This window comes from Populus trichocarpa, chromosome 7 (genome assembly GCF_000002775.5).
Source record: "Populus trichocarpa isolate Nisqually-1 chromosome 7, P.trichocarpa_v4.1, whole genome shotgun sequence".
NCBI classification, from domain to species: Eukaryota; Viridiplantae; Streptophyta; class Magnoliopsida; order Malpighiales; family Salicaceae; genus Populus; species Populus trichocarpa.
The window spans coordinates 10552406-10564702 of record NC_037291.2 but is presented as its reverse complement, the minus strand read 5'-3'; the positions used below and the strand labels follow the sequence as shown (position 1 = coordinate 10564702).

The 12297-nt window shown below is 30.1% G+C and overlaps 1 protein-coding gene across 1 annotated transcript; it reads right to left on the bottom strand.

Moving 5' to 3' along the window:
- Positions 1-8426: 8426 nt before the first annotated feature.
- LOC7456964 (cytochrome P450 78A7) lies at positions 8427-10390 on the bottom strand. Its single transcript, XM_002310565.4, has 2 exons — positions 9347-10390; positions 8427-9260 (listed from the first exon to the last, which is right to left on the bottom strand). The coding sequence occupies exons 1-2, from the start codon at positions 10334-10336 to the stop codon at positions 8646-8648; spliced, it is 1605 nt and encodes a 534-aa protein (XP_002310601.2). The 5' UTR covers positions 10337-10390; the 3' UTR covers positions 8427-8645.
- Between the last annotated feature and the right edge of the window lie 1907 nt (positions 10391-12297).

Sequence of the window (12297 nt, the reverse complement as noted above, 5' to 3'; positions counted from 1 at the left end):
TTTTTTTTTTTATTTTCGCTCTTTAATATTAGGTTGTCTGATATTTGAGTTTCGTTGTTTTATTCATATTTTTTTTCTGTGTGGTTATTCTTTTCTCACAACTAGGTCATATATTTAGTAAGATGACTAAGTGGACTCAAGTTTTTTTTTAATTTGATTTTTTTTCAATTTCACCCTTTCACATTTGATTTGTTGGGAATTGGTAGTTATATTTTTTTTTATTTTACTTTCTATGAGATTATCGCGTTCTTATTTAATTTTTGTTTCGTTATCAAATATTGGGAGGATATCAACCTTTTTAATTTCGTTAAAAAATTGAATTTAGAAATCCAATCTTAGGTTCGAAAGCAATTAAAAGTTTCATCTACATAAGTTTAATTGATTAAGTGTTTGATATTGTCAAAGAGTTTTTTAAAAGTGTTTTTCACTTGAAAATACTTTAAAATAATTTTTTTATTTTTTTATATCAACACATCAAAATAATTAAAAATACTATAAAAAATAATTTAATACCTTTTCAAGTCAAACATACTTTTAAAAAGATGTAAATACAATTCCAAATACAAAAACAAATGATGAAACAGTCCCAGTCATGTCTTCAATAAGTTGTTCCATTTTTATACATCTTTAGGTAGAAGCAAAGGGTGTAACTTAATTGGTCAGATCTTGAATTTGCTTCCCAGAGATCACCAGTTCAAGTGCCACAAACTTCAGGGTCACTGGAGGCTTACCTGGTCATTAACTTTAAAGCTCCGGGAGATTACTCGATGCGAGTGTAAATTAGCCCGAACACCTACGGTTACAAAATAAAATTAAAATAAAAAAATAATTGCAATATAGAAAAAAAGTAAAGGAATTCAACAAATCTGAATTGCTTATGGGACCCAAAAAATACCGCACATATAAATTAACTAAAACTTAAATATCAAACTTATATAACAAGCACAAGATTAAACATAAAACTAAGATATTTCAAATATAAACTTAAATGTAAATAGTCTAAACAAGTAAATTAACACATGATAAGTTAAATTCCACACTTACCTTTCGAACACATAATTAAACGAAAAAATAAAATATTTCAAAAACAAACTTAATATAATTAACATTCCAAACAAGTAACTTAAACATTAACAATTAATAAGTTTATTATAAGCTCCTAAGCCAAGACCTCCTCCTAGCACACGATGTTTTCATAAACATTCTTCTCCAATCAACATCTTTAAACCTATCATCTTAAACATTTGCTAGACATCCTTTGCAGCAAACACTTGATTTTTCATATGGTATATATAACATCTAGCAAACCTTAATACTAATACTTTATATATAACACTTAGAATTAGTGATATCTAAAATATAAATTTAAAACCAGACTAGTCAAGTTACACCCTTTATATTATCAACACTTGATTTGAGCTGAACAATATGCAACTCTGGTAAGACTTAACAACTAGAAAATTAACAATGTTTCAATCTTAGGCAGTTGTACTTTCCTTGCAACCTATTTATTCTATATTTTTGCCCAATAGCTTATAATAATTTATCATCCATCTCATTCTAAATTGTTAGCTTAAAGCTAGGTGTATCATTTGAATTACGGGTGAGAAAAAAATATTAATAAATTGATTAAATTGAAAAAACAAAAAAATTTAAAAAAAACTGAACCATAAAAAATTGATTAGAATATTTTAAAAAAATATTTGGCTCGGTTCTGTTTTGATTTCATAAGCCTAAAATAAAAAAACCTCAACCGAATAGGTTTAGTTAAAACTAAACCGAACCAAACCGAAACCAAGTCCATCAGAAAGTAAAAAAAAAACTCAAAAAACAATATAGTTTTTGGTTTTTAATATAAAATAACCGAACAAACCGAACATAATCGAAACTGGTCGGTTGGGTTTCAATTTTTAATATAAAATAACTGAACCAGACCAAAACCGGTCGATTGGAACCGGTTTCGGTTTGATTTTTTTATATTTTATAAAATTTTAATTTGATTATTTTTATAGGTAAAAATGAAACGGAACAAAATATAATCACCTCTACTATTATATCATTTTGAACTCTGTAGTGTAAAATTTGCTAAAAAGGAATCCTCAACCATTTCATATCTTCTCCAGTATGATCATTATTTGTCCCCCCACCTGAACAACAAACATTGAAGAAAAGGGAAGAATATCAAGGTGCCACATTTAATCAAACAATTCATGTAAAGACTTAAAAGAAAATAATAAAACTATTAATTTATTTTCAAATAAATGGCATGGTGCATTATGTCATCCTACTTGCTTACAATGTGACAAGATGATTTTGGCTAGAGAATATGCTCCTTAAAAGCTGTCTTCTAACATACAACCAATAAAATAGCTTAAAAGTAGAAAGTAGCATCAACCTGCTACTGACATTTCTACCAAGTTTTGTGGGACACCACTTATAGATACAACAAATCTATTTAATTCAAAGAGGCGTATGTAAAATAACTACAAAATAATAAAAAGAAAAATCTAACTACCACCATGGCTCCTGGAAATAAAACTATAAATTTACTAATAAACTATATTAACTTGTGTTTAAAGTATTTGTTTTAGTCGCTAATATGATAATTACTAGAGGCTTATATAATTATTAACTTTAAAACTTATAAGATTAGTCGAAGTATGCACAGGCTAGCCCGAATATTCAAGCACGTTTTTTATATATATATATATATATTGACCAATAAACTATCTTAACTTCATAGAAAAATAGATATTTCACCTAGAACGAAAGTAAGCCAAAAAGTGAAATAAACTGACCATTTATTCGTGTTTTTCTCTTTTCCTATAATACCCAGCTAAATAGGCATTTGAAAATTTTTCATTTTTTTAAAAAAAAAAAATAAGAGAAAGTAAAGAAAGTTAATAAAATATTTATCTGATAGTTTATCTTTCATGTTAAATCTGGCTAGTTATATTGTTCTATATATGTATTTATTATAGAGTCTTGAAATCTAAAGATTCGCTGTTGGATTATCAATTTCAAATTATTTTAAGAAAAATAGTATTTGAAAATTTTTATAAAAATTTGAGCATGATTCAAATCAAGAATTATGGATTTTTTTAATTATTATTGTGGTCTAACACAACCAAACGTTCTTCTATATCTATATTCATCTCCAGTTAGGATATTCATATAATTTATTTGAAGAAGATTCTCATCTAGTTATGGTAAAGTCACATCTTATTGTTTAAAATATATATTTTAGAATCACCTGTGAGGATGAGTAATATTTTTTATATATATTTTAATTAAAATTGATTAAAATATATATTTTTGTTTATAAAATATATCTAAAAACATAAAATTATAATTTTATATAAAATAATTGATGAATTATACAAGTGTATCAAACTCACTGTCTAGCTGGTTTACAATAATCAGGATTCGAAATCACAACGTATGTCAACGTCGCTATAACTACGAAGGGCGACAATGACTCCTTCTCTCAATCTGAACCTGTGCAAAATCCGACAGATATTGCATGCAAATTTTTTGTTTGATTTCAAGTTTCAACGAAAGCATGCATGAGAGAGAGATATATCATTCATGACCAGACAGCAAATAATTGCTATTTTCACGTGGTTTTGTTCCTTCTCGGTCCCTGAGCTCAGCTGGTCTTCTGTTAACCGTGACGTAAACCGACGTCGTATACTAGCAGCTACCGTGCATTTGCATGCTTTCTAGGCATTAAACCTAGGTTTGTTTGCAGCACAGATAATGGCAGCAGCACCAGTGATAATTTCATGTGGAGTCTACTGATGAGATCGTACGGCCATTGTTGACGAATCTTTGGTTCTTCTACGCTCTGACAAACATGTGTACGTCAGCTAAAAGATCTTTTTTACTCGGAGAGCGAGCCAGCCAGCAACCTGGTTCGATTTCAACTATCCCAGTCGCGTCTTAAATGCCTTGTCTTATATCTAATACAGAATATTAAGCCGCACGAGTGTTTGAGACGATGAGAGACTATAATAATAATAATAATCATAATGAACATTTTTTAAAGTATTTTTATTTTAAAATTTATTAAAATAATATATTTTTTAGTTTTTAAGAATTATTATCTAAAATTATTAAAAAAATATATTAATTTAAAGTAAAAAAATAAAAAAAATTAATTTTTTTTAAAATACTGTTAAAATGAAAAAACAAAGAAACTCTGCGAATAGTAAATTAGGCTATCTATAGATGATTCCCCCTTGCACAGCCGACCTACTTTCTGACCAAATTAATCATATTATAAAGTAAGGTGTTTAGGTTTATCTAAGATGTAACGAAAGATTCTTGAAAAAACTCTTAAAAAAATTACAAGGAGAGTGAGATGACACCATCACATGTATCCGTCCAATTAAGTCTATTCCTTGATTAAGAATATTTACACCAATCAATGAAGAAAAATCTAAAAAGTATTTTACACGCAACAATCACATTTCAAATGAATTAAATACAATTGTCTTAACAAGCTCCCCTCGAGCACTTGAATGTAAAGGATTTGTTTTTGTTTTTTTAATCGGAGTTGTGTTATATTAATTAATGAAATCCGTTTACTTTTACCTCAAAATGAATTTCCATGCTTTTTTTTAATTCACATGACGTGATATCGGTTAATTTTTTAAATAATATTTTATTTAAAAATATATTAAAATAATATTTTTTAAATTATATTTTAATGCATTTCCTAGCAAAAAGTACTTCGTAAAAAAATCGCTACAACATTACCAAACACATCCGAAATTTTGAAGAAAGTGACCTTTTTGTCTTGGATAAATTACAAAATTACTCTCATCTTATATGTTTATACTAGATAGGTTGCCCGTGCGTTGTCGCGAGCTATTTCTAGAAACGTGCGCTGCTTTTAATTGTAAGACAATTGAAAGAAGAAAAAAAAGTGATTTCTAAGCATGATCGCCACTTCTTGATCTATGTTTACTTGAGTCTGATAAACATGTCAGATCTACGTTACTTTGGACTTAGTTAATTGCCACGTCCACGCTCTGTGAACTTGGCTGGCACCAAGTCCAGGCACCTTGGGTATGCCAACCATGCCACACCCACGTTTCTTGGATCTGACAAGCATGTCAGACCCATCATTACAAATATAATGCAAGTTTGCAACAATAGCATTGACCTATATGCAAGTTTGCAACAATAGCATTAACCCATATGCAAGTTTGCAGTGTATTTAAATTTCAAATATAATGCAAATGACAAAAATAAAGTCATTTCCAACAAAATAAAATTGAACTCCAAATATCTTTTAAGACTATGATAAAGTACTAAATAAAAATAATGCGTGTTAGTATGAGAAATGATCAACGCATTTAGACACGTCCCGCATCGAAGTTTAGAAAGCCAACGATCTTGCATTTTTTTTTGTTAGATTTTGCACAGAAAATAACTAATTATGAACAAGACTAAAGAAAATTCTTTTCTTACGATGCAAAAGTCAAATAAATAAATAAGAGACTAAATATAATAACATGATTTGTTTAAGCAATGTTTAGGAAGTAAGTGAAACACATATTGACAGCAGTGAGAAATTAAGATGTTGAGCTGCATTGATTAAGTAATAAAACAACATGGTAAAGGAGATGTTGAGCTGCATTGATTAAGTAATAAAACAACATGGTAAAGGAGAGTGATAACACCTTTAAATTTAAGGAGTCAGACATGTGTGTTTTTTTCGCCAACAGAAGTGCACAACTTGGATCTTGTTAAGATTGTTGTATTTAAAATAAGAAACAATTGATCAACCACTTGAAATATGACTAATAAACCTTGAAACCAAGCCTATGCACTTTGGATTTGGCTGGTGTTTTGGATCTGACAAACATGTTAGACCTACATTACTTGAATTTTGCAAACATGTCAACTCGCATTAATGTGGCCTTAGCTTTTCTGCCAAGTCTATGCACTTTGGACTTGACATTCCACTAAGTTCAGGGGTTTTAGGTTTGGTAAACATGTTAGATCCACGTCATGTGAATTTAGCTGACTTTCAAATCCATGAATATTGGCAATTGACACATCTTTAAAAAAACATAAAGCAATCAAAACCTTGATAGATAAGGCAAGCAACAAAGAAAAAGAAGCATATTAATGCAGGTGCTAGAAAATCCAAAACAATTGTATAATCTCATAATAAATTATGAATTGTGTATGTGTTCACTATTTAAATAATAAATTATAATGCCAAAGATGAACAGATTCGAAATACAGGTGAACAATTATTGATGATTATTATAATTCAAGCAAGTTTCAGGTGACCATATTTAGATTCGTTTTGTATTAGAATAATGCTGTTTTTTAAAATACTTTTTATTTATAAATATGTTAAAATAATATTATTTTTGAATTTTAAAATTTATAGCATATCTAAACAAAACACTAAAAAATATAATTTAAAATACAAAAAATTAGAATAATAAAAAAGAGTTGAACAAATTCAAACTAACCAATTATTAATAATTAAAATCCTTAAGGAATAAAAAAAGTATTCTTTGAATTTTAGCTAATTATAAGGGGGGAAACACAACTATTAATAATTACCTTAGGAAAAAAAAGAAAAAAAGAAATAAAAATATTGAAAAGAGTCTAAAAGGAGTTATTAAAATCCAATAGAAAACAATAAAACAAGAGGGCATTAAAATCCTGAAAACATTAGGCGTTTGACATTGCGTTTGAAAAACATTTTCGAAAAAATTTGAATTTTTTTTTTGCTTTAAATTAATATATTTTTGATGTTTTCAAATCATTTTGATATGCTGATTTCAAAAATAATTTTTAAAAATTAAAAAAACATTATTGACATACTTTTCTGAATGAAAAACATTTTGAAAAGTAACCACAACTACACCAAACACGCAAGGCTAATTATAAAGAATAAAATACAAGTTAAAATAATAAACTATATCAGAATAAAAATAAAGGTATTAAAATTCTTTATAAAAAGAAATCTTATAAAAGACAACATCAAATAATTAAATATATACAGAAAAAATATAAATAAAAATTAAAGGTACTGGAATTCTTTAATAGAAGAAAACAAAAATGGTATAAAATTCTATTTAATAAGCATATATATATATATATATATATAAGTTGGTGTCTTTTGGATTGCCTTTTGGTCCGAAACCAAACAACCAAAACTATTTAATATGCCTTAACGTTTCAATTTAGCACGTTACATTTCGGGACTTCGAATCAAATAGTTTGTGTATTTTTGTCTTAATGTCTATTAACATACTCTAAATCACGTAGGGAAATTACTGTAATTTTCTCTACATGTTTTATTTTTTAGTTTTTTTTTTGTTCTCTCGCATATTTTTATTTTCCTTTTTTTATTATTTTTTTCTCAATTTTTTTTTTGTTATTTTTCAAAATTATTTTAATTTATTTTATTTTTTTACTATTGAACTGGTTGAGAATTTAGCTTTATAATTTTTTTCTTTGAAATATTATCGATTGCTATAGTGTTTCCCCACATGATTTTTGTTTTGTTACAATATTTTTCCATATGTTTTTTTTTTAAATTATTTTTGTTGAATTTATTTTTTTAATATTGAAATGGTTAAGAATTTAGTTTTGAAGTTTTTTTAAAAAAAACATTGTAAATTGCTACAGTATTTCCCCACATGGTTTTTATGTTTTTTTTTATGATTGCTTCCAAAATTATCTTTATTTATTTTATTTTTTTAATATTGAGCCGGTTGAGAATTACAACTCTAGCTTTCCTCATAAAATATTGTGGGTTGCTATAGTGTTTCCCTACATAGTTTTTTTTTATGATTTTTGTTTCTTTATATGATTTTTTTAAAATTATTTTTGTTGCTTCTATTTCTTTTATATTAAACTGATTAATAATTTAACTTTATATACTTTTCTTTTCTTTAAAACTATGAATTACTATAATCATTCCTCATATGATTTTTTTTAATTATCTTTGTTAATTTTATTTTTTTAATATTGAAGTGATTGGGAATTACAAATGTATATTTAATACTATATATTGCTACAGTGTTTTCTTATATGATTTTTTTTTTACCTTTCTATTTTTTTACGTTTTTTTTTAAATTATCTTTGTAATTTATTAATTGAAACAGTCTTTTCTCGTATAATTTTTTTATATAAATCTACAACAACGTATAGACATGCTACAAGCCCACGACAGCGCGCGAACATGACATCTAGTTTAGTTCGATAAAACTTCCTTTTAAAAGTATAATATATTTAAAAATATATCAAAATAAATTTTATTATCTTTAAAAATTCATTTATATATTAACACTTCAAAACAATTCAAATTTTTTTAAAAAATAAAACTAAAAAAAAAGATAAGAAAATATAGAAATTTGAATGAAGAAAGATAGAGGAGAGACACTACAAACATCAATCTTCCAATTTCATTGATTACGGCGACAACTTCAGACTCCTAGTAGAATATTACAAAATTGGCGCCATTTAAAAAGTTACAGAATACCGATCAGAAAACATAGCCGGGATAATGGTAGATATAATCATAACATATAGTAGAGGAGAATAGTCAGTATACGACTAATTATAATAGAAGTCCGCAAACCCTACACGGGAAATGCCCTAGATACTTAGTTGTTCATCTGCAAAGCCACAGCATGAAGAGGATACTTCATCTCACAAGACAGCTTCAACACCTCACTGAGATCCACTGGGTGCTCACCATCGTGAACCCACTTGAAATGGTGCACTAACTTGGCCACCCAAAGGGTCACGGTGACTAGCCCTAAGTTCTTGCCAGGACACACCCTACGCCCAGCCCCGAACGGTGCAAGCCTCAGATCACCACCTCTGACATCCACATCAGCTTCTATGAACCTCTCTGGCTTGAACTCTAGCGGGTCTTCCCATACATGCGGGTCATGTGTGATGGCCCACATGTTGACCATGGCAGTGGTGTCGGCGGGGATGACCATTCCATTGCTGAGCTGGACGTCCGAGCTGCACAACCTGGCCCAGGATAACAGGGGGCCCGGTGGGTGGACCCTGAGAGCCTCTTTCACGACGGCCTGCAAATAAGGTAGTTTTGACACTTCGGAGTCGGTCAACTCAGACAAGCTCCTGTCTTTCACAGCCATGTCCAGTTCCCTACGGAGCTTTTCTTGAACCTCAGTGTGCAAGACCAACTCGGCCATGACCCACTCTGTTAACAGAGCAGTTGTATCTGTCCCTCTAAATATCATTTCCTGCAAGACAAAACTCCGTGAGTCAGAAAGCTTTTTAAAAAATATCGGTTAGTAATGGCTCTTGATGCATAGTAAAGGACACGCACCCATAAGACAGCAACCATATCATCATCTTGAAGTTTCTCTTCACCTTCCAAAGACAGAAGAACATCAACAAAATCACCATCATCACCAACTTTTCCTGGCTCACCGATTCTATGCTCTTCGATTATGTCCTTGACGAGCTTCCTAACTCGAGGAACGAGTTTCGAGCAACGCTTTTGTATACGAAATGGGTCGTAAAAGTAGTTGAGCCATGTCAAATAGTCACACCAGTTGAAAGCACCTAATAGCTCAAACCCTTCGCTGACCATGTCTCTAAGCTCCTCAAGCTCTTGCCTATCTTGCGACATGTCGTATGTCTTTCCAAAAACACTTCCCATGATGTTGTTCAACGAGGCAAACTGCAGGTGTTTTCTTAGAGTGACAAAACCGTTGCGTCTTTGTTCGTTCGTAATGTTACGCAGCATGGTCGTACTTTCTAGCTGGCGAAGAGATTCATGGGCTAAAATGCGCCGTGGAGAAAACAAGTGAGTGGAAGCTATTCTCCTTAGAAGCCTCCAGTAAGCGCCACTAGGCGCAAAGCCTATGGCTCGGCTAAACATGAGACTTTTAGCCGACTGTTTAATAGGGCGGTCAGCAAAGTAGGGAGAGGTCAAGATTTCTCGGGCAATATGAGGGTCAGAAGCCACAACAACAGGAGTGGAGCCGAGGCTGAATGCCATGAGCTGAGTGTTGGCTCGTCTCCAAGCCATGGAAGCAAGAGTGCGGTGAGCCAAGCCACGGCTCAAAGTGAAAAGGCTACCAAAGATTGGTAAGCCTCGAGGTCCAGGAATGGAGCGGTGACCTTTTCGGTTTCTTCCATTTTTCCATGCAATACCACCCACAGCAAAAGCCCATGTAAGAAAAGCAAGAGACACGAAGGCCATAGAGAGAGAGAACAAAATAAAGCCATCTAAAAGACTTTTGGAGCCTAGAAATGCTGGAAGAGTGAATACCCACCAGCTTGTGTCTTTTGTTACCAAATCCAGTTCCATTTTGCGAGCAAAAGTTTAAGAACTGAAGGATCGATGAAATGAGTTAGACACTAAGCAGGAAGCTAGGGGGTATTTATACGAGTGTTGGAGAAGGATGTGGTGGTACTTTGGACAAATTAGGAAATTAACATAAAATAAAAATAACGATCATGATATTTAATTGCATATTTTTTATTTTCACGGTCAACAATCATGATATTTAATTGCTATCATAGATCAGTCAGAACATGATATATAATTGATAATAATATTAATTAAATATTGCATTTCTTGTTATAGATAATAAAGATTATTTAAAAAATAAAATTGAAAAAATAAAAATTTTATTTAATGTTTATATAATGAAATTTAATATGGGATAGCAACCAACAAAGAAATGATAGTGTACTCGTGCATATAAAGTTAAGCCAAGTAAGAGGAAACTTTTGATTTCCCCCACCTTCCCGTACGCGAGGCAACACCTATACTCTCTAAATCTTGTTTGCTAAAACTACAATTTTTTTAATATTTAGAATTAATTTTCTAACAATTATAAAATCCTAACAACTCTTTTATTTAAAAAAAATTTTAACGGCTACAACTTTTTAATTCTCTAATAGCTCTTTAAATTTCTAATTTATTTTCTGTCAAGCTGTTACATGTTAGCAGTTTGTATATACCATACAATCTCATAGTCAAAGTGTACTAAAAAAACCATAGTATTATTTTTCTGTGTTTGCAAGGCTTACTGGTGTTTCCTTTCAATCTTGGTCTAGTTGTTTTTGTAACTCTCGTTCTAGAGGAGGAACTTGTTGAATCTTGAAGGATAGCCTTGTGTTGAGAAACTATCCTTAAGGACAGTGTTTGTACATGCCTTAAGTTATATTTTGTTTATGTTCTTTATTGTATTTTATCACAACATTTATCAACCATGATATTAATTAAAAGTTGTGGTTCTCAACCGCGATAATTGTTAAATGTCGCGATTCTGAACTATAACATCAATTAAATCCAAGTAGTCATCACAACCATTCCACAAAAAATCTAACAATAATTTTTTTTGCATCTAAATCTAACAAAAAATGGTTCTATTGGAATTTATTATTTAATTTGTTAATCTGGCATTTAATTTAGTTAATGATTTTAAAAAGTAAAAAATAAAATGAATTTTAACAAAACTTAGGCAGAGTTTTTCCTATATAAAAATTATACCTAACATTTTGTCCCGCTTAACAAGACTTGCAAAATACTACAATAATCAAACTCAAGAAATTTTCATATTTCATTATCACAAGGAGCCCCAAGAGGATCTTAGAGAATAAGCATGTTGACAAATTGCAAGGATTTTCTACACTAGTGTAATTCCATTTAACTGTGTAAAAAACCCAAGTTTCTCTAGGCACTTGAGTTAGCCTCCATCTTACCATGATATTAGAGAAATATTTGAATTAAAAGGTAGATAAAACAATGAATTTTCTTGAGCAATACAAGTTAGAATAGAAAAAAAAAACAAGTTGTTCGATAATGCCTAATGGATGAACATATAAGAAAAAACATTTTATTTGTAACGTTTTGGTTAATAGTCCTGAAGGTAAATATATATATATATATATATATATATATATATATATATATATATATCATCAATGGATACTTTTAATATGTCCAAGATTGTTGATAAAGTTTTTGAGATGCTGGATGCCTATCCTGAAGAGGATTGAGGAGGAAATTTTTGTGCAAATAATCACAAATAATGCTGCAAATTATAAGGCAACAAGACAATTGTTGATGGAAAAGAGAAAAATGATGTTTTGGACACCATATGCTGGCCATTGTATCGACTCGAAATTGGAATATTTTTAGAAGAAGCTAGATGTCCATCAAGTAACTATTTATAAGGGAAAAGAATCATCTCGTATATTTATTCAAGAACTATTCTTATTTCCATGCCAAGGTACTTTACAAAAGGAAAGGATTTGATT